Genomic DNA, 20,870 nt, shown 5'->3' with positions numbered 1-20,870 from the left:
ACGCCGGAGGACGCCGCCGGTTGAGCCGGCTCCCGAAGAGGCGCAGCGCTGCTGGGAGCCGTGGGCTCGGGCGCCGCCGTGCCTCCTGTCGTGGCCCGGCCGCGGCTGCGGTGGTCGCACCGCTCGTCAGGGTCTGTAGCTCCGCCGCCGAGCCGCAGGCTGGCTGTGGGCATCAATTGGAGTTGCCTCCGTGCCGGTAGGAGTCAGGACGAGAGGCGGGGCCGCGCGCTCCGCCACGCCGGTGAGGGCCGAGCCGAAGGCTGCCGGGTGCGCCCGCACCGGTGGCGCAACCGTGTGGTGCGCTGTCCGTTCGACGCCGTCTCTGCGTCCACCGCGAGGAGTCGGTCGAGGGCCGTTGTCACACGGAGAGCCGGCTGTTGGCCGTCGTCCCCTTCGCCGCGCGAAAGTAACCGCCACCGTCGCGTGCGCGCTGGCCGTTTTGCCGGAGTTGCGCGCCGAGGAGTGCTAGCCACGGCGTTGCAGGAGCCGCGACCTCGGGCGCCTCCCTGCTGCGGCCTCCGCCGCGGGACGCGAGGGAGTTTGTGCCTGCAACGCCCGTTTCGCCGACAACCAGTACTTTTCTTGGCCTGCCGCTCTTTGGAGAGCAAAGTGCGTGATAACGTTTTAGGAACTAATGATTGAGAGAATCAAGTGATGTTTCATTGATGATTGTTGGGGGTATATATACTCACCGAACAGACGCCAATAAGGCGGTTACAAAGGCACCTCTTCGGTATTACAGCGTTTGGATAAAACTAACTGCCTACTTAGCTTAGGACCTAAGCTAATCTTAATAACTGCCTAGTGATCTTAATATCAAAGCTATCCTACTTCTAACAGCAGCAATAGCACAGTGTGCCGCTATTGGTGACTTGTGTCTTCAACACCTGTAAGCTGTAAACAGTAAAGGAAGGATATAATTTACAATATAAATACTCAGCTTAGTCAGTGGTGTACTGGCCACAAAGACTAGATGTAGACTAACCCTATTTACAAAATATATTCATAAATACGTATTGGCTAACCTATTTTCTCATCTCAGTCTGTTAAGATCTAAAAATTGACAGATGCTAATAATGAAAATTAATGAAAAATGAGAAATAAGACTAAACCATAATGTGCCTATTAACCATATGATTCAAATAGGAATGCATGAGTTATTTCTGAACACAGTTTGGCTCTGTTTGGAAGCGAAGTTTTTCTAAAACCGAAGTATTGTTAAACTGCAGTATTTTCATGTCTGGGCAACAAAAAGTACAGTTAAATAAACCGCAGTTTTGGGAAGACTTAGGTATGTTTGGCAGTCTTGTATTTATGTGCAGTTTTGACATAGTACTTGCTGTAATGCTTTTGGGGAGCTGGCCATTGATTGGCTAAAGGGTTAGCTTTCTAGACGGTGATTAGCTGAATCAATAATCACTATGCAGGCATGCATACAATTGATAAATAGCAGCTGGAATCACAAGGTCTGAAACGAATCTACAGCACCATAAGATCCCATGATTGATTTGCTAGTGATCACAGAAGAAGAGCACCCTATCGGAAGCGGAACCGGATCATCTAACTTGGGACAAGAAAAGTTAGGCAAGCTACAGTGCCCTAACTTTCCTTCTTCCAAACTATATGGTTTAAGCCAATATAATAACTATAATACAATTACATAATACAAATTTATGTTATGTATTTAGAGCAATTACATAAAAGCAAAAGTAAGGTGTCACAAAAATTACTTTATTTTTTATATCTACAGTAATTACCTATAGTAATTATTCGTGGTAATTAATAGGGTACTTATACTACAATTCCCTGATTTTGCTTCTTTCTTTTCCCTGACTTGCCTCCTCAATGTTAGAGGATCCGGCTCCATAGGAAGCATGGGCATATTAGATTGGTGACCATGGGCCAGACTAGCGAAGGAGACTCCAGTTTGTGTTTTCTGACCTCTTTTTTCTATACTGCAAAAAAACTGCAGTATTGTAGATACTATGGTACATAAAACTGCACCTTTAGGTAAAGCCATAAAACCTCAAAGTATTGAAACTTTGGTACTTTTAGAAACCACAGTATTCTTAGAATACTTTTAAAAAAACCTTTGTTCCCAAACGCACCCTAACTCTGGAAGATTAGAAAGAACGCAGAAAAAAATATTCATAGTCAAACAGATGTGGCTACTACTCTGAAAATACCTCTTGAGGTAGTAAAACCTTGAGCTCATTCATATCTCAAGCCGCCATCTCTCCACCCCCAGCACCCAAATGACTGTCTTCTGAAAAAAAAAAGAGGCAGGTTTAGTCATCAAGGCAGACATCAACTAATGACCATAGACCAAATATGCGTATTACAAAAATAAATTTGGTTACCCATTGGATTACAAACATTAAGCAAAATATGGGCTTGGACGCTGCCGTGGAAGACCTCTTTAGCGGGGAGCAGCACTGCTGGCTTCATCCATTCCGGTCTCTTAACCCGTGAGCCACCGCACACGAGAGATAGAAAGAGACGAACCTGGGAACCTGTAGGTCCAGTCCAGCAGGCCTCCAGGTCGGTGTGGTGGCACATCAGGGTGGAATCGGTGCAGAGGATGGTGTCAATATCTCCCATACATTTAAATATACAACCACATCATATATTTAGATGTATGTAAGAACTTCCGATGAGAAATATGCATGGAAAATCTAACCACAATAAGGATTATATGCAAATTACAACGACAACACAGGAGAGCATATTGACGAACCAAGATTCAAATTGCACTGAGCAACAACAAAATTAGTGATCTGAACTAGTCAATGACTACCAACCTAGTCTAGAGAACAGAAGGTAGCCAATGACTACCAACCTAGTCTAGAGAACAAAAGGTAGCCTAATGGTACCCAGACTTGTGCCAGAGGACATAACCAAATAGCCCATTCATTACTCAAAATATATTGCTTGACTTTCACATTTCACAGACGGCAATTGAACTCCATTACCAACTTGCCTTTGAATATAATGTTGGAGATAAAGTAATCAATACAACAAAAAATAAACATACATGTGTGGAGGCATGTATTCACTCCCTGCATTCTAGGCCCATTCTTGAAAAGGTTGTGGAACAGTAAATGGTGAAAGAAATGGGAATATGTTTTTTCACAAAATCTGAACATACCAAATTCCATGATGTAACACTCCATCTGTTGGCTACCTTGGAGCCTTGAAAAAATTCTTAGAAATATGAACACTTCCTAAAACACCCCATTACCGGCAACGTCTCAGGATCTAGTGCCATCAATTCAGTTCTGTATCCAAGAATTTTGGGCTGACGTCCACACTTTCAATGCTTATGCTGCCACTCGCATTGCTATATTTTTACCTTCTATTAGAATGCCTCGGGGATCTGTCACTGCCATCAAACTCACTCCTTTTATCCCAGTTTCTTCCAGCATTTCTTTGTGAACCTCTTGAGCCATGATCTTGATGATTAGCCCTTCCTCTGTGATTCTTATCAAAGGCCGAGCCACCATCATGCACATCAGCCCTCCTGAATTGTTGTTCATTGCCTTTTGTCCTGCCATAACGGTCGCCAGTAGAGCTTCTAGCGTTCAAGTTAGAGCTTCTGGCAGGGAAGTTACCTCTGAAATTTGCCGAGCCACCCTCATGGAAATCAGCCCTCCTGAAGTGTTGTTCATTGCCTTTGGTCCTGCCATAACGGTCCCCATTAGAGCTTCTACTGTTCAAGTTAGAGCTTCTGGCAGGGAAGTTATCTCTGAAATTTGCCGAGGACCTGTTCCTATTATCTGATTGAAACTGGTCATCCATGTCAGAGTCCATATCAGGAACTCTTTCACGACTTCCCTGGTTACGCCCTTGTTTATATCTAAAGCCATTGTCAATATCCTCATCAGAATCAGAAATAGCCCCATCATTACTCTCTGATCCAAAAGATGCGCTTCTGCGGTTATTCGAACCACTCCAACCTCGGGTTTTCTGCCAAGAATCAGCAATATGACTAGATTTTAGGGAGGGTTGGCCAACAAATTCATCATCATCGGCTGAACCTGTTAAGTCATCTTTTTCCCCGTAATTGGAATTTCTACTGTGAGAAGATTCACCGTAGTCTTCTGAATCAGAAGCATCATCAAGGTCAGAATAACTCACCCTTGACAGACCACCTGTCTGACCACCTTTTGACAAATCAAGCTCATAACTGTCAATATCATCCTCTTCATCGTCAAAATCATCAAAACCAACTCTAGATGAGTTCAAGCTATCTCTTTCGGTGAACTTTCTTTCTCGTCCCTTGCTCCTTGTTTCATCCATTCCAAATTTCTCAGACTCAAAACCATTGGCATTATCTCTATATGAGGTGTCCACAGATGAACTCTCCCTACCTTTAGATGAATCAGCAAACTCAAATGCTGCAACATCAGCACCATCTGATTCATTATCTTCAAAGTCAAAGTTCCAGGCACTAGAAACCTCAGGCTTACGAGCTGGTCTGTCCGATCGTTTCCGCGGCGCAGATTGATATGCTTCTGTTTGGTTGTTGGTGTATTCATCTGGAGGGCGGTCGTGTTCACAATGGAAACATGACATGTTCCGTCTGTAGTTCAAAAAGTCGCACCTAGAAATTGGTAGAGAAAATATAAATATGTAAGGATGATAAATTATCACAAGTATGTTCATGAATGGTTAAAATGTGCATTGTTTGTATATACCACTTCTTGTTCGCATAATGATTAACTAATTGCGTCTTGACAAACATATGATAGCACAGATGAACACTTCAACATGAATTATGAACAAAAAATCAGATACCAAGATATTCTTATTCGCGGGAATGTTATTGGACAGATAATAAACATGGGTTTGACAAATATGTTTATGTACTAGGCATTACTAATGTGTATACATCTAGTTCGGTGTAAGTTCAAAAAGCAGACCAAATAAATCTGTGGCAAGTGAGCTAACCGAGGACACTCCCACTCTCCAGGGAGGAGTTGTCTTTTGGGACGCTTAGCATCACACTGCAAGCAGATAGTATTTTTCGCGAAGTTCATGAAGTCACACCTGCAACCACACTTCAGAAAATAAGAATAGCTCGTGAAGCCAACATTCTACAAATTATATAGATGTGAGTGGTTAAAGTACTTTGGGCAAAGCCAGTCTCCTTTCTTCATCTCTACGTCATCACGTCCAACTCGTTTCTTTGGTGGTGGAGGTGGTTGCTTCACCTTAGGTGGCAACTTCCTGATTACAGGTGGTGGAAGATTGGGGTCAATAGGAACAGCACTCAGCTTGGCAATCTCATGTATTAATTTCCGAACAACAGTCTTCACGGATTTCAGTTTGAGAAGTGGTTTGTTCTCTACAGTTCCCTTTACATGGTCAAAACCATAGACCAACAAGATACGCATAACATCAAGAGTCCGAGCTTCATCTTCTTTACGTGTAAGGATATAGCCCCTTGAGCATGAATTCCGCAAATTACAAGAACTGCATACCTGCAAATCAGGAGCAAAATAGCTAAATTAGAAGATTACACCTGCCTGGTCTTTCTACGGTATTTGCATCCTTCATGTTTATTTAGAAGTCAGCAGGGGTGGGCATAAAGACCGAGGAACTGAATAAGAAACCAAACTGTTAAGAGAAGAAATGTTTTGATAATTATTCGCAGGTATGTAACATAGCCATATCTTATGCAAACAGATATTAACAAGATAATAAATATGAGGTGTGTTTCTAATATGTGAACTTAAGTGAGAAAATCAAATACATAGTACAAATGCAGTTATTTAACCCTACTGCTATAAAATGCACACAGTCCTATTGGGCCAGTGAATGTTGTATTAACCTTCTACGAGATCAGGAGAGGTAATAAAATGTACTAACATTAGCAGCAATTAGTTACATAAACATAAATAAGCAGTTGGATATAGATACCCAGAACGCATGTTGGGATCTAGTACAACATAATTTGCAAATGAATAAATTGATGTGCTCCGGAAGTCTGACCATCACTGCGCATATGGCACTGTTAAAATCGAGAAATTACGCATATCCAAGGTTCAGAAAGGCGCTAGGATAGCGTTTTGCCACCACTAAGGGACAGAAAAGAGCATGAAGGAGGGTGCATAAATGGAAGAGTAAATAGGAAGGGAAAATAGGGCAGGGGCGATTTTTCTCAGGCTGGCCCCTCGCCAGTGAAACACATCTCCTCACCCGATAGGTCAATTCCCTGCCGGAGGACCTTTCCGGTGGCCTAAACCTTTGCATAAGGTCGATGTGCAGTATGCTGCCACCTCCCAGTACTTATGCGTGCGTAGGTGAGCGTGTGCACACTTGTGTAAGCTTACATATATCTATAGAGTACTCAATATTAAATATACACATCAAGAAAGGAAATGATCCTATTTCATCCTATTTCATCTTATTTTTCTGTTTTCCATCCCCCAGCTAGAACATAACATGGCGAAATGAAAACATGTGGACACTGGAGATAAACTTGAGTTTAGCTGCAACTTACATCACCCTCGTCAAGGTGAACCAATTTTCTTATCAGCTTTGCAGAAAACACAACTTTTGGATCCATGCTGGGACACCCATGGCCAACTAATACTTGAAGATCCTTCCTAGGTAACGGCCTGCATCATTCGAGGAGCTGTTACCATCATTGATATAACCGTTCGGTATGAATAGCAGATTGTCTTCAGCAACTTTTTTAGGCATAATGAAAAAATCTTTATGAACAATACTAACTGTTTGGCATATACGCTAGAGTTGCCCTCTGTTAACACGTGTTTTAGCCTTTTAGGTGAGTAGTTTCTGATAGTCCTAGCTATTTCTTCACATCCACGAAAAGGCGTTGCAATGATCAGAAGTAAGCTAGTGTGCACAGTGTCCATGAATTTCTTACTTTACGTATAATGTATAATAGTTTTTCTACATTTCCGTGATTTAGCAATAAATGTAACGGGAGCTTTCCACAATTTTAACTGAACCTAGATGTAATTTGAGGAGACAAAAGGTGAGTCCTGTGGGTGGAAAAATAATTCTAACAAAAATATCAGTGTTTGTCCCCTTAGAGAAATGACAACTTACAGATGAAAACCTTTCTGGAAGTATTCAGCTACTATTCCTTAATACAGATAGGTTGTACTGACAGAAGTCTCGTATCAAATTCTACCCAACAGGAAACCCTGCTGCCAGACATCTCTGAACCTGCCTAAGCATTTTGGCAGCATGGAGTTTGCAGTTTACAACACATCTAAGAAATATCCAAATTATTCCACCCATGCTAAGGCGTGTTTTCGGCTTTTCACAACAGAAACAGCTGACAAGTAGCACAATCGTCGAATACGGCGAGCATATATTGCATAGTAGGAAACGTAAATGCGCTGGCTGCGGTATAATAAGGCAGTGAATCAAAACGGGCAACGTACTTGAGGATGTCGAATCGATCGCGGCCGAAGTTCATGCAGGCGTTCTTGACGGTGGTCCAGTCCCTGGAGAAATCGAAGCCGGACTCCTGGGAGACCTCCGAGAGGTCCATGGGCACGGCCGCGGCGAGGCGGGCCTCCTCGTGGGCGGGGCCGAGGTCGAAGTACCTCTGCTGCGCGAGGCGCTCCATGAGCTCGATCCACTCGGGCCAGGGGTGCACCAGCTCCACCTCCCTCCGCAGCACCTCCGCGACGCTCATCCGGTCCACCTCCGCCACCGCCTCCCGCTGCTCGCCGGCCGTCGCCACGGCGGCCTCGAGCTCGACTTGCTCGCGCGGCTCCGGCGGAGGCGGAGAAGGAGGCGCGTCGGGTGGCGGCGGGGGCGGGCGGCGCCAGGACTGGATACGGCGCAGGGCGGCGTCGCGGGCGGAGAGGTCGGAAGAGCGGGAGCGGTCGAGCGCGTCGAGCTGGTCGAAGACGAAGGAGAGGCGGGCGGAGAGGGAGGGGGGTTTCGGGGAGGAGGAGCCGGGGTTTGCTGGGGAAGGGGGTGGAGGAGAGGAGGTGGAGGTGGAGAAGGGGCGGCGGCGGTGGAGGAGGTTGGGGATGGCGCGGCGGCGGCGGAGGAGCGGTAGGAGGCGGAGCGCCGCCATTTGCCGGGGGTTTGGCGGTGTGGGGGAGGGAGAGGGCAAAACCCTCAGTTAGTCGGAAGTGCGGAAACAGCGATTAGCCATCAGGCCTCGTTCGGTAGCAGTGTTTTTCTTGGGCTTTAGACCGGTTTTGAGGTGTAATTTTGGGCCCGATCAAGACACGTCAAAACACTTGGAAAGCGTTCGGCAGGCCGGTTTTGGCTGGGTAAGGGCCCAGAAAACCCTCCGAAACCCGTCGGGTTGAGGTGGAAACAAAACGCTCCACCCCCCTCGCGTTTTGGCTGGCGGCGCACGGCGCTGGCGACGCCTGTTGGAAGACTCGCCGACGACCTCGCTGCCCTTTCTCTCCAGGACCCCGTCGCTCGCCGGCGCCGGCATGTCCAAGCACAGATCCCTCCTCTACTCCGCCACCAAACTCTAGCAGGAGGGGAAGCACCAGCGGGAGGGCACATAGCGCCGCCGCGTGTGCTCCTCCAACCTGTAGCCCCGCGACCATGTGCTCGCCTCCGCCTCCATTCTTCACCGGCGCGGCTGCCTCCGACGGCCCCGAGCTTCTCCACGTCGTCTCCACTGCGAAAAAGGTAGCATTTTTTTAAATCAGATTTGCCTTCTCCAAATGGGAACGATTGCTTTGGTTCTGTTTTCATCAGATCTCGGCGGTGTTCCTGTTGTGGTGCGCCGCCTCACCTACCGGCCGGCGTCGAGGACCGCGACTCTCGGCGACACCGGCCACCATAGGGATGCGTACGGAGGACGGACCGGTGGTCTTCTCACCTAGCTGATGTTGTCCAGGTGCGCCGCCACCACCACCGGGACAGAGAGCCCGCCCTGCTACTGATCAACACCGACGGCAGCGAACCATGCTGCAGGGACGGCGGGTGCTGCTGCTATTGTTGGCCGACACCCTGCCTCTGCTGGTAGCACACAGTGAGCACTACCCTCCTCTGAACTCACGTCCGGCGTTGCACCTGCTGGTAGGCTCATAGGACATCCGAATCATCTGTCAAGTAACATTTGCTTAGCTTGGTACCATGAATTGAGTAATCGGTACTTTATTTGATTGCTTTTTATTAATTCATTTCCATGTAATTTCAACCATTGCGTCAGTATAATGTCTGAAGTCCAACGAAATGCTTTACGTTGACATTAGGTGATGCATAGAAACATCTATCCTATGTATAGACTCAAAGTTTGAGCTCTTTGTTAGCTTGTCATGTGCTTCGTATTATCGATATGAGAGATGTTCTTCTGTGCTAAAACGATGAGATTTTTATTTGTGATACCAGCCTAATTTAAACCGCTAAAAAAGTTGTGTTTTTATCCATTTGTCTTGAATACACTTGAAAACACTAGTTTGTAAAACCCGTGTTCCAAACAAGTGTTTTGACAAGTGTTTTGGCTAAAAGGGTTTTGTAGTGTTATGGGTAGTGTTTTGGGTGGTTGGTATTTTCACCCAAAACACCCCTCAAAACACTCCTCAAAACACACAAAAACACTGGCACCAAACTAGGCCTCACACCTGAATTCTATGGGAAATGAAAAAATTGATTGTAGTAATAGAATTACTCTCTCCAATTAGAATTAATTACTTAATTTTATCTACATACAGATGAATCTAGACATGTTTGTTGACTAGATACATCTATATCAAAACAATGTTAAGTCAATGAATATGAAGCGGAGGAAATACAAGATTTTTATAGGATTATTTTTTATAAGATATATTCCTATGAGTCAAATGGCTTACGCAGAAATTTACTTTAGACCCTACATAATTCGTACATAAATTGTATAAATCAAATGTGCCCTTCCACTACAACATTTCTACATAATTACTTCCTACAAGATATATTCCTATAAATCAAACAACAGGCGCAGAAAATTTTCCTATATGAATCAAAACCTACATAATTTCTATGTAAATCAGTAAAATCAAAGGATCCCTTGGTCGAGCACGGCCCTCTTATGTAGTACTCCCTTAGGTGGCCTATAAACTTAGTTAAAAAACAAAGTTAATATTTTCAAACTTTTACCAAATATATTAAACAAAATATCAACAAGTATAATATTAAATAAGCATATTATGAAAATATACCTTATGATAGATTCATTGATATTTATTTTTGAATTACATATCTTCATATTTTGATATATATTCTTGGTCAAACTTTAAATATTAATTTTTTGTCAAAGTTTATACACCACCTATTTAGCGATGGATGGAGGGAGTAGAGTAGAAGGCATGATCGTGAGCACATCTAGTCTAGTAAGCATAAGATCTACTTCCTTACTACAGTCACGGAGGTTAAAGCCAATAGAGTAACAATATCGTGTAAACAACGCCTGAACAACTAAGACAAGATATCAACAACTCAGGAACAAATTGTTAGGAAGATCTCGGAGCAAAAAATTTGAAGTTGCTTTGAGCTGGGGAAATAGCAACTAAACTAGTATGGAAAACATCAACTAGTGAGTAAGACCATATTTTATCTTGGTTTGGTGGGATTTTTTTCTTTGTATGTAGGATAGCAATCGTTAAAAACGATAGAGCCTAATATTCCCCTAGAGTACGCCGTTTAACCCCTAAACCGTACAAGGTAGTTAGCCCCATACAGCTTTCTAATTCACTTCCTTTTCTGGTCGTTCCGCTCTATCTGATAGATGGCGGTCTGACATTTTTTACAACACGCTTCATGCTTCCGTTTTAAGTTGTGCAGTTCAAGTTAGGGCAAGGAGGAAAGGAAGAGAGTGATGCATGGATGTAAAGAATGAGGCGCTAAAGAGGAAGAGAAGTTGCGTGTACAAGGAGAGGAAATCTTCACAAGTTCATGGAGCCCCTTTCTTTAAAATTCAAAACCACATTATGTACGATACAAGTTTATTATCGTCCATAATCCACATACAAAAAAACACAAATGCAGGGATAAAGTATCTAGTGTTTTTCCTATTTTGAGAGACACCATTTATCATTTTACTTCCCTTTATTATGCACTTTTTTTTTGAAACCTACCTTTATTATGCAGGTAAAACAGAACATTGTCTAGAGCAAATACTACTACTTTTTTTATCAGGAGCAAATACTATTGTACTACATGTGATCCACATTTATGGGCCATGGTTCGGTTGGGCCCTGGGCTGTCGGATCTATCGCCCTAGCATAGGCCATAGGGCCCTGCTCGTGTTCAATGGGAATCGGGCGTAGGAGCACTCCGATTAAACTCCCCCGTCGAGGACTCGAGGAGCGTCCGTCCCATTGTCTCTTGTCACCGTTACCTGCACGGCTGCCCAAGAGCACAGCAGCCGCCGCCCGCCCGCCCGAAGTTCACGGCGGAGGCCAAAAATCAGATCTTGGTGAGTGCACGCTGCCTAGTATCTATCTCTTCTTGCTCGATCGAATTCAAGCTATCTACGCTGCGGATTTCTGATCTGTTTGCGCCTGGACAACCAGGGTCTGGATTGCTCATGCCACCGCCGGTGACCACCGACGTCGGCCGCTCCCAATCCTCCACGGACGGCCGCTTCTCTTGCTCCGCCGTCCCGGCCTCCGCGTCGATTGACTTCGGGATGTTCGACAAGCACGGCTTCATCTCCCCCATTGGGGAATCTGCGCCTGCTGGCACCCGGGAACCGTCCCCCTCGCCGCAGGACGCCGACTCCTTCGGCAAGATTGCACCGCCAGGAGAAGGTGCTGCCGCTGCCAGTGCTACTGGCCCTGGTGCCACCCCGTATAAGGACTTTGGGATGTTTGATAAGCACGGTTTCATCTATGTCCCAACCTCCATTGGGGAATCTGCACCTGGCACTGGGGAAGCGTCGACTGGGCCGCCGGGAGAAGGTAATGCCGCCGCCAATGCTACTAGCTCTGGTGCCGCTCCTGTCCCTACCCCGGATACGGACTTTGGGATGTTTGATAAGCACGGTTTCATCTATGTTCCATCCTCCATTGGGGAATCTGCACCCGGCACTGGGGAAGGGCTCTCCTCGCCGCAAGAGAGCGACTCCTCTGACAAGATTGAAGAAGGTGCTGCCGCCGACAATGCTACTAGCGCTGCTGCCACCAAAGCTGCTGCCACTCCTATCCCTTCCCCGTACAAGGGGGAGGATGCCCATTGGAGGCCAAGGAAGAAGTCCACCAAGGGGGTCGCCCGCTTCAAGCTGGTCAAGGATAAACGCCCCACGCCGGCTAAAGTTGGGAAGACGCCTGTAACAAAGGACCCTGGTGAATCATCTGTTGGAGGTGTCGCCGATCATAAGTCGACAAAGCGCAAGTTGGACGTCGATGCAATAGAAGTCATCACAGGGAGTTTCAACAGAGCCAGGCTGGTGGAAAATCTGATGCGCCTTGCCAATATGCCAGATGGGGTGATGAAGAAGAAGAAGAAGAAGAAAACAAGTGCTGGTGAACAGGCTATAGTTCCTTATGCTGCAGCTGATATGTCGTGCTCCGCGTTGGTTCCGGTTGGTACTCCCGGGCAGCTTGCTATGGTCCGCCATGCTAATCACGGGAAGAAGGTGCGGGCCAAGGTGGTAGGCCTGGATGCCGAGACGTTACGAGTGCACGGTGTTCTGGCGAAGTGGGACGAGGCTGCCAGCGAAAGTTTTGAAGGGCTGGATATCGGCAGCGGGCCTGAATGGGATGAAGTACGGCGCAAGTATAAACTACTTGTGGATTGGTTTATTTCTGTCGTGAAGGATTTATTCGGTATGATCCTGGTCCATGGAACTTCTCCGTCTCTTGCCTGTCTTCATGCCTACAGCTTGCAATTAAGAAACGATGACATTAATAAGAAGCGAACTGTACTTCCTTGCACTTAGCCTTTCTGTTGTAAAAGCTGCACTGACACTTCACTATTTCACTTTTCACATTCTCTCCTCTTGGAGTCCAAAGTTGACAAATACAATATGTGAAGTATGTGATGTAGCATTTGCCTTTGATAAAATTTGAAACTTTTCTCCCCCAATAGAAAAAGAACCTGAAGTTTTGCAAACTCTTATTGAATTAAATATCAGGTGAGTTAAGTCAGTCTACTATTCATGATTTACTAGTAGTTCAAACAGGAATAAATTGTTTCACCAAGTTTTTTATTCCGTATGTTAATATGCTTTACTGAGGCACCACTGTTGTGTTTCCCCGTCCTTCTTTGTAAAATAAGCTCAAGCGAGTGCAGGTGAATTCCTTCTGACCATGCTTGCTAGCACATGTGTGAGCATGCATATTGGCTAGTTCAGCGGAGAAACAAAATAGTCTGGCATTAAGCATATGATTTGATTGTCCCATCCTGTTCCCTTTTTTTCGAACAGGTGAAAACTTTAATCAATAAACCAGTGAACAGTTGGACAAAGTTATACCTGTTGGTATGAGTGCTTAATTCCAAAAAAAAAAGTTTAAACAGCTGAAAAATGAATAGTTCCTGATACATAATGAGCGCTAGAGCCTTATATTTTATATCCACATTAAACATATGGATAATGGATCAAATAAGTTTTAGAACCCTCTGCTTCTATGTAAGATGCAGGTTTAAATTGGATTATAATTTTTGAACTTCTTTTGTGTCAGGTTCCAGAAAATTTTCGCAATGGGGAGGATCTGTACTTGATTCCGTGGTCGGTACTTTCCTTACACAAAATGTTGCTGACAATTTATCAAGGTAAAATACTAGACAATACAATAATAGAGTCTTAGCTTCCATGCTTGTGCTGGCGCTATTTTTTTTCTTGGCACATTCTATGCACCGTTCATAACTAAATGTTTTTGTCTGAGCCCAACTAAATGTTTTTGTTACAGCAATGCTTTTATGACACTGGCAGCAAAATTTCCTATGGATAAGAGGAAAGATAATGCTGAAGAATGTTCATATGAGCCTCCGTTAACAGATGATGTCTTGAATTGTAATGAAGCATCATCTGCTGCGAATGTTAATTCGTTGTTTTCCAAACCGGCTGATTGTGAGAAAGTAGGCTGCACTGACGAGGTAAAAGGACAATATGGTGAAGACTACAAAACTATTATGGAGAATTTCCTTACTATTATACAAGAGAAAGATGTCTCTACTTGGGAGAAGGATGATCTTTTGAACTTAGTCAAGAGTAAGTCTGGAAAAGAAATATGCACAGAAAGAACCTTGAGAAAGTTCATAGCTTCGTTGCGCCTGGAAGATACTGCTCACTGGGACAAGTTACGTGTCGAAGCATGTATTGAAGGATACGATAGCAAAAGTAAAACTAGAGTACCTGACAAAGTAGATTGGGAAGCTGTACAGAAGGCATCACTTGTCGACATTGCAAAGTGCATCGCAGGCAGGGGACAACATTACCTGCTGGCATTGCGGATACAGGTATCTAATTGTGAGAATACACATTCAGTTTGTCAATCATTTCTATAAGTCTGTCCAAACATTTTTGTAGCAAGAACGTGTTTCCAAATACCTTGCTCTGAAAAGATGAAGGCGCTCATTGCTTGTAACAAAATCTGTGGAACCAGACTTTCATATAGTTTTTCGAATTCCTAAAAACTTTAAAGTACTAATTTACAAAGTTAGTTGTATTTTTAACACCAAAGTCATCATGTGTAGAATTCCTAAAAACTTTAAAGTACTAATTTACAAAGTTAGTTGTATTTTTAACACCAAAGTCATCATGTGTAGAATTCCTAAAAACTTTAAAGTACTAATTTACAAAGTTAGAATTCCTTGATCATGTGTAGTGCGTTACTAGACAGGGCTGTTTACAGTTCAAATTGGAAGAAATAACCTATTTGTTCTGTTTTCTGCTCCTAGGGAAACCACTATTGATATATTTCACTTTTGTTTAGTTTAATATATATATATATGTATTTTTACTATGTCGCAGAAGAAATATTAGACTAGGTTTTGTTTCCGAAGCTACGCATACATTTCTTTATGTTATGTGAGATTGCTCCAATGCGTGCCGCTGCAAGTGCCTCCTAGGGCAGCTACTTGATCTCCAAGGAAGTTAGTATATCTTCTACAAATTAGTTAGATTAGATCGAGTTTGGTTTGAACTTGTTTGTTTCTTGCCTTGTACTTGTTCAAACTTTCCTTATCTCTGAGATGTTTATATAATGAGAGGCTACATTTTTAAATCAATCAAGCAACCATGTACAACAGGGGGATTATGGGGGTGTTTTTTGGGCAGCTCCAGTCCACAGGTCCACTAGTGACTGAATCACGTAGACCTAACCGAAACATCCAGCTCCTCATTTTTCATAGATTTGAGCTTAGGTGGCCTCTAGTTCATTTTGGCGGAGTTGGAGAAAGTAGCCTCGCCCACTCCACCTCCCTTCCATCTGCGGGTTATGTATCAGTCCCTGGAGGGGGAAATTACCTGCAGCCTTCCACTGGACAAAAGCCCCGAACCATCGGTTCCGAGCTACGCTCACCCGTCTTTGGTACCCTCTCTTTCTCAGCGCCCTCCCCTCTCCTAACAAGAGAGCCAACGCTAGCATGCTTGCATCCATCAACCGACCTCCTACCTCTCCTCCCTGTTCAGCGACCCATCTCACAGAAATCATATTTGTAAATTTTGTCGCCAAAAGTATTTCTGTGGCATTATGTTTTTTACTGTTGCAACTTTAATTGAAATTGGCATGCAGTTAGAGAAGTAATGGACACAAGTATGCTTTGGAGATAATGCTGGTGTCGGAAACAAAAATATAATGGAGTTAGTTTTATCTGTCCATTGTAATCTACTTTGGAATTTTCTCAATGCAGTTAAAGTAGTCTCTTTGCTTGGAAGTACTAATTTGTATATTTTTTCTTTTAACAACTGTTAACTGAAATGTCATTTTGTTACTTAAACTACTTATTCTTACCACTAGCAATATGTTTTGTCCACTGTTCGTTTCTGCATTCGGCACAAGAGTTAATAGTGCCATTCTTCCTTTTATAGGCGTTTCTCACGCGGATAAAGAAAGACCATGGAAGTTTTGACCTGGATTGGCTTAGATGTGTACCGCGGGAAAGCGCAAAGTATGGCTCTATTTTTTTAAACATGCCGCAGTCAATTGAATAACGATTTTGGTTTCTGTTTTATTGGTGCTGAACTGTCAGGAAATAGCTAGATACAGATATTTCCCTAATTGTAGATGTTCAGTTTTCTTGTTGTTATATATATTATAGGTATATCATAGCACTTGTGGAAGGGATATTTCTCTAGATAGAATAGGCAAATCTAATTTGTTCAGTGCAATGTAAAATATGCATGTTCAGTTGAATCATATCACTTATATTTTGATTGTTCCTTTTGCTGGCATTAGAAAATATCTACTCAGTGTAAATGGACTTGGAGCTAAAAGTGTTGACTGCATACGTCTTTTGTCACTGAATCATAAAGCATTCCCAGTAAGTTATATTTTGTTTCTTAAAATAAATCAAATCCATCAAATTGTATGCATTTTAAATCAAACGTGTGCCCCTCTCCACTCTTTTCAGGTTGATGTGAATGTAGCTCGCATAGTCACAAGGCTAGAATGGGTCGAACTCCAATGCTGTGATGAGGAGTTTCATTTGGTTGACTTGTAAGATTTTTCTCACCTGAATATGTAAACATGATCGGTAACTCTGTTCTTATGATTGATTACTGTTCTTATGTCTTCTTTCCTCTGTTGAAGATACCCACTCATGGAAGATGTGCAGAGTTACTTATGGCCAAGATTATGTACTATTGACAAGGAAAAATTGTAAGTACTGATCTTTCAAATATATGAGCATTGTTTTTGTAACTCTTACTAGATCTATCTGATAAATCTTCACAAATAATAGGTATGAACTACACTGTCTCATGATAACTTTCGGAAAGGTATTTGCTATACGCAAACATTGATCAACAAGATTCATGAAAATTTAGCTATAAATGTTTTATTGTGGATGCTTCCATTATGCAGGTAATTTGCACAAAAGTAGATCCAAATTGCAATGCTTGCCCTTTCCGTTCAGGATGCAGGTGGTATAGAAGTAAACGTACCAGGTACTGTCGGATGCTGTAGGGTTATTTACTTGAGCTTATTTTAGCAATACACTAAGATATTGTTTTTATTCTCTGTAGTGAACTCTTATGTGCTATTTAAATTCAGTCATTGAATTAGTCAGTTGTGTGACATAGGTTTTGTGTAGCAAAATGCTATTCTTGTTAAGGGCAATAACTTAAAAGGACTGGAAGCATTGGGAGATGTAAAACCTTTTAAAAGATGCAGTACAAAAACATGAGCAATTTTTGCTGTTGCGTAACATTTGTGATTCTTTTTTGTATTGCTTTGGACTAATTTATAAAACATGGACATTGACATTTGGTTATTATCAGACCACTGCTTCCTCCCGCAGAGGAGCATGTGCATGGACATAGTGAAGGGCAAGCAAGTATGATTACTTCTGAGAGGCTCTTGTTGTCAAATGGTAGCTGCACGCCAAGTCAGCAAGTGTGCCAACTTGAAATCGATGAAAGCAGGACTGCTGGAAGGCAACCCACTAGTAGCTGTGAGCCCATTATTGAGGTGCCACCAAGTCCTGAATATGAATACGAAGCACTTGATGAACAGGGATATCCCAGTGAAGATGATCTTGTTGATATTGAAGATATTATGTCAGGAGTAGGGTACGACGTTGAAATCAATTTGTGTTCAAACAAGCCTATGGGGAGCAACGGCTCTTGGACACCAAGTTGTGGAAAAGGCTTGGCACTGAACGATTCACGCTACACACAGAGAAAATTGAAAAACATAGGACATCTTAGGACGGAGCACCATGCGTACGTAATAACATACTTTCTGGTATACTGAGATTTTTTCCCCTTAGAAATCAGCAGTGGCCCCGCTAAGTTTGCATGATTGCTATTGCAGGTATGTACTCCCAGATGATCATGCTATCTTGGAAGAGGTATGTTGTATGTCATGACGCCTTAAACTTCGTACTTCAATTATGAAGTCTGTCGACATCGACAAATATATTGACTGATTTTCTGTGTCTTCTAGTTTGAAGATAGAATTCCAGAAGATCCATGTCACTATCTCCTGGTTGTTATTCCTTGTCCCGACGACCACATGGTGAAAGGCACAGTTCTGGTGAGTAACCACTTACTCGGAGTGTACTTTACTTTTTTAGACTAGAATATGTAAATGTGATGTAAAAGGTAATAGTACATTCTCAATGAGCAGTTATTAAAAAGTCGAAAAATTAGGCATGTTTGAGCCATGCAACTGTGCTCTGTGCATGGCACAAATGGATACAAGTAGCCAGAGGTTATCTGAATTATACTCAGCTGCTTTGCTGATCTTTTGAGGGGTAATTCGTAGTATATGGCTTGGTTAACTTTTGATGGTAGTAATCAATAGTTATCTAAATTGGAAATAGTTAACCATTGTTCGTTCCATGGTTTTAAAGGCGTCGCCTAGGCGTCGCCTAAGCGACGCTTAAGCGTCCGGGCGTTCCAGGAGGGCAAGGCGTCGGTGTCGCCTTTGTTTTCTGTCCAAGGCGTCCAAAGGCGTCTCCAAGGCGTCCAAAGGCGTCGCCTAGGCGTGAAATCGCCGCCTTGCAAGAATCTGGACGCCTTTGTTCTGTGCGCGGGAAACTTTGGGATGGCAGGAGGGGAAAACAGAAATGGCGGGCTGGGAGGGAAATTGAGGGCCATCTATAGGGGAAAGAGAGGGAAGAGAGAGGGGGGGAGCTCCTCTCACGCGACCTCCCCAACTCTGGCCAGATCTGCTGCTGCTCCTTCATCTGCCGTCCTCCCCAGCTCCGGCCAAGCTTCTGGCGACTCCTCCCACTGGTACATCCCTCTCCTGGAGGGGAAACAATGTACAGCTTCCATGACAGCTTCTCTTGGTGCCTTGGTGGTGTCTGGTGTGTGTATGTGATGCACTTCTTCTTGCCTGCTTTGCCTCTGCTTGCCTCTGCTCATCCTACCTAGCTGATGCTTTGCTTCCAGCAAGGCAGCCTCAAAGGCGTCGCCTTGCAATGCGCCTTGAGCGCCTAGGCGTTGAGGCGCCCCCCCATCGCCTTGGGACGCCTTGGCGCCTTTAAAACCATGGTTCGTTCTGTTTATTTCACAATCTCACCTAATTGATAACTATAAACTCAGATACACCCAACTGTAGACATTTCTAAAAAAACTAAACCTGGAGGTTTGGCAAGTTAAAATTATTGAGTTTCTTCCCTTCCCTACTCCAACTATCTCATACAAAAGCTCTTAAGCAGAGGAAATCCGGGCAAGAGGTGTCCCAAAAGTGGGCTATAATTTATGTATTTTGAAATCGTGCCAATCGTGTTGGCTGTAATAACATATTGAGCCCCATTTTATGGGCCAAAAGTTTTCTTAGAGATGCAGATATTACAATATGATTAGATTTGTTCTGTCCCTATTCTTATTTGGTGCATACATCTACGAGCAGATACCCTGTCGAACAGCGTCCGAAGGGAACTTTCCATTGAATGGTACCTACTTTCAGGAACATGAGGTATGCAGCCTCGACTTGTTTTTGCGCTGTTACATTCTGATAATTCTTGATTGGCTAGAGACTAACTTGTGAAATGAACCTTTTATAGGTATTTGCAGATCATGCATCTAGTTGTTTCCCAATTACCATCCCTAGAGAGTGTATCTGGGAGCTGGAGAGACGCATTGTATATTTTGGTTCATCAATACACTCCATCACAAAAGGTAGCATATCATTGAAATATTAACCTGTGAAATAGTAGCTAGTTACTGTTGAGTGATACTAACTGGCATACACTTGTTAATCTCAGGTCAACCAAGACAAGACATTGAAGACTGCTTCAAGAGAGGTAAGTATTTTTCGACCTTTGCATTTTTTATGCATGTTGGAGAAGAAAAAAGCGCTACCAGTTTTCGTATCTCTTTTTCGCTTGTTTGTTATCGATGCTAGCATGGGACCATTGTGAGGAAAAAAAGAAGGATATTTATCGAAATTTCAGGAGACGATATGTGATGCTTTTCTCGTGTGGGTTTCACAGGACATGTATGTGTAAGAGGATTCGATCGGCAGACAAGATACCCGAGGCGGTTATGCACCACGTTGCATTCCATCGCCGGCGAGAAGAAAGAGAGCAGCAGTGAACAGAAAGAAAGCGCCTCGAGCAAATGATGTGTTGACATGTAGATGTGTACATACATATTGTAGCTGGAGCAACTCTGATCTAGTCTAGTTGCCTGATGATCTGTTGGTATAGGCTAGTTAGAAGATGTTGAGCTGAATGGAACTCTTAGGCAACGGCAGGAGTAATAATGGTTCTTTTTTTTACAGGCTTCTTTTTTTTCGAGGAAGTTTTTACAGGCTCCTTTGTATCTTTTAGATATTGTAAGAACGGAACTGCCTCACATACGACAATTTGGTGTCCGATTCATGTGCGAGGCGATTTGCACAAAAATAACCCAAAAGTGAAAGAAAAGCATAGACTGACCCTCCGGCGAAACTATTTCACTCACCTAACCCTTTTGTGTGGCGCCCCTCCCATGGGCGCCACACATGCTCATGTGGTGCCCCTGCTGCCTGCGCCACACACCCATCCAACGTGGCCCGGCGACGCTGAGCTGGTGATCCCGCTCCGATGTGGCAGCAAGTGTGGCGCCGCTCACGCCGGCGCCACACTTTGAAGCACAAAGACCTCAACGCGGGTGATCAAGAGTTTCTTCATAGACACCTCATATTTAACTCAAAGTGGGCAAGAGCTTATGATGAGGATGGGAGGAGATATGGCCAAATGACAAGCAACATGGCCGAGTGCTTCAACAATGTGTTGAAGGGTGTCCGTGCATTGCCCGTGACGGCAATCAT

At 43.8% G+C, this 20,870-nt stretch overlaps 2 protein-coding genes across 3 annotated transcripts; one reads left to right on the top strand and one right to left on the bottom strand.

Annotated features, from left to right (window-relative positions):
• Positions 1 to 2,894: 2,894 nt before the first annotated feature.
• LOC127305139 (uncharacterized) lies at positions 2,895 to 8,137 on the bottom strand. The gene is made up of 5 exons (XM_051335517.2): positions 7,422 to 8,137; positions 6,506 to 6,623; positions 5,131 to 5,483; positions 4,951 to 5,049; positions 2,895 to 4,603 (listed from the first exon to the last, which is right to left on the bottom strand). The coding sequence occupies exons 1-5, from the start codon at positions 8,066 to 8,068 to the stop codon at positions 3,349 to 3,351; spliced, it is 2,472 nt and encodes an 823-aa protein (XP_051191477.1). The 5' UTR covers positions 8,069 to 8,137; the 3' UTR covers positions 2,895 to 3,348.
• Positions 8,138 to 8,298: 161 nt separating this feature from the next.
• On the top strand, positions 8,299 to 20,439 carry LOC127305138 (DNA glycosylase/AP lyase ROS1). Of its 2 annotated transcripts, XM_051335516.2 has the most exons (20): positions 8,299 to 8,646; positions 8,716 to 8,992; positions 10,783 to 10,930; positions 11,089 to 11,416; positions 11,514 to 12,767; positions 13,623 to 13,713; positions 13,851 to 14,400; positions 15,974 to 16,053; positions 16,341 to 16,425; positions 16,516 to 16,601; positions 16,695 to 16,763; positions 16,846 to 16,882; positions 16,968 to 17,050; positions 17,384 to 17,827; positions 17,919 to 17,955; positions 18,051 to 18,140; positions 19,467 to 19,532; positions 19,621 to 19,735; positions 19,822 to 19,860; positions 20,050 to 20,439. In XM_051335516.2, exons 4-20 carry the CDS (start codon positions 11,251 to 11,253, stop codon positions 20,178 to 20,180), a joined length of 3,423 nt encoding a protein of 1,140 aa, XP_051191476.1. In that variant the 5' UTR covers positions 8,299 to 8,646; positions 8,716 to 8,992; positions 10,783 to 10,930; positions 11,089 to 11,250; the 3' UTR covers positions 20,181 to 20,439. The 2 variants fall into 2 exon arrangements, with proteins under 2 accessions (XP_051191476.1, XP_051191475.1); XM_051335515.2 differs by having other exon boundaries at positions 8,299 to 8,992.
• The last annotated feature ends 431 nt before the right edge of the window (positions 20,440 to 20,870 follow it).

This window comes from Lolium perenne, chromosome 6 (genome assembly GCF_019359855.2).
Source record: "Lolium perenne isolate Kyuss_39 chromosome 6, Kyuss_2.0, whole genome shotgun sequence".
In the NCBI taxonomy this organism is placed as follows: domain Eukaryota; kingdom Viridiplantae; phylum Streptophyta; class Magnoliopsida; order Poales; family Poaceae; genus Lolium; species Lolium perenne.
Note: the sequence above shows the minus strand (reverse complement) of the source record. Positions and strands in the feature narration are given on the sequence as shown.

Bases quoted from the DNA above. Each gene is read 5' to 3' on its own strand.
- LOC127305139 (XM_051335517.2), bottom strand. From the start codon at position 8,068: ATGGCGGCGCTCCGCCTCCTACCGCTCCTCCGCCGCCGCCGCGCCATC. The intron at 5,484-6,505 runs GTAAGTTGCAGC...CCTGATTTGCAG, and splicing joins TTCACCTTGACGAGGGTGAT to GTATGCAGTTCTTGTAATTT. The intron at 4,604-4,950 runs GTTAGCTCACTT...ACCAATTTCTAG, and splicing joins GGAGAGTGGGAGTGTCCTCG to GTGCGACTTTTTGAACTACA.
- LOC127305138 (XM_051335516.2), top strand. From the start codon at position 11,251: ATGGGAATCGGGCGTAGGAGCACTCCGATTAAACTCCCCCGTCGAGGA. The intron at 11,417-11,513 runs GTGAGTGCACGC...CTGGACAACCAG, and splicing joins AGGCCAAAAATCAGATCTTG to GGTCTGGATTGCTCATGCCA. The intron at 14,401-15,973 runs GTATCTAATTGT...TTCCTTTTATAG, and splicing joins TGCTGGCATTGCGGATACAG to GCGTTTCTCACGCGGATAAA.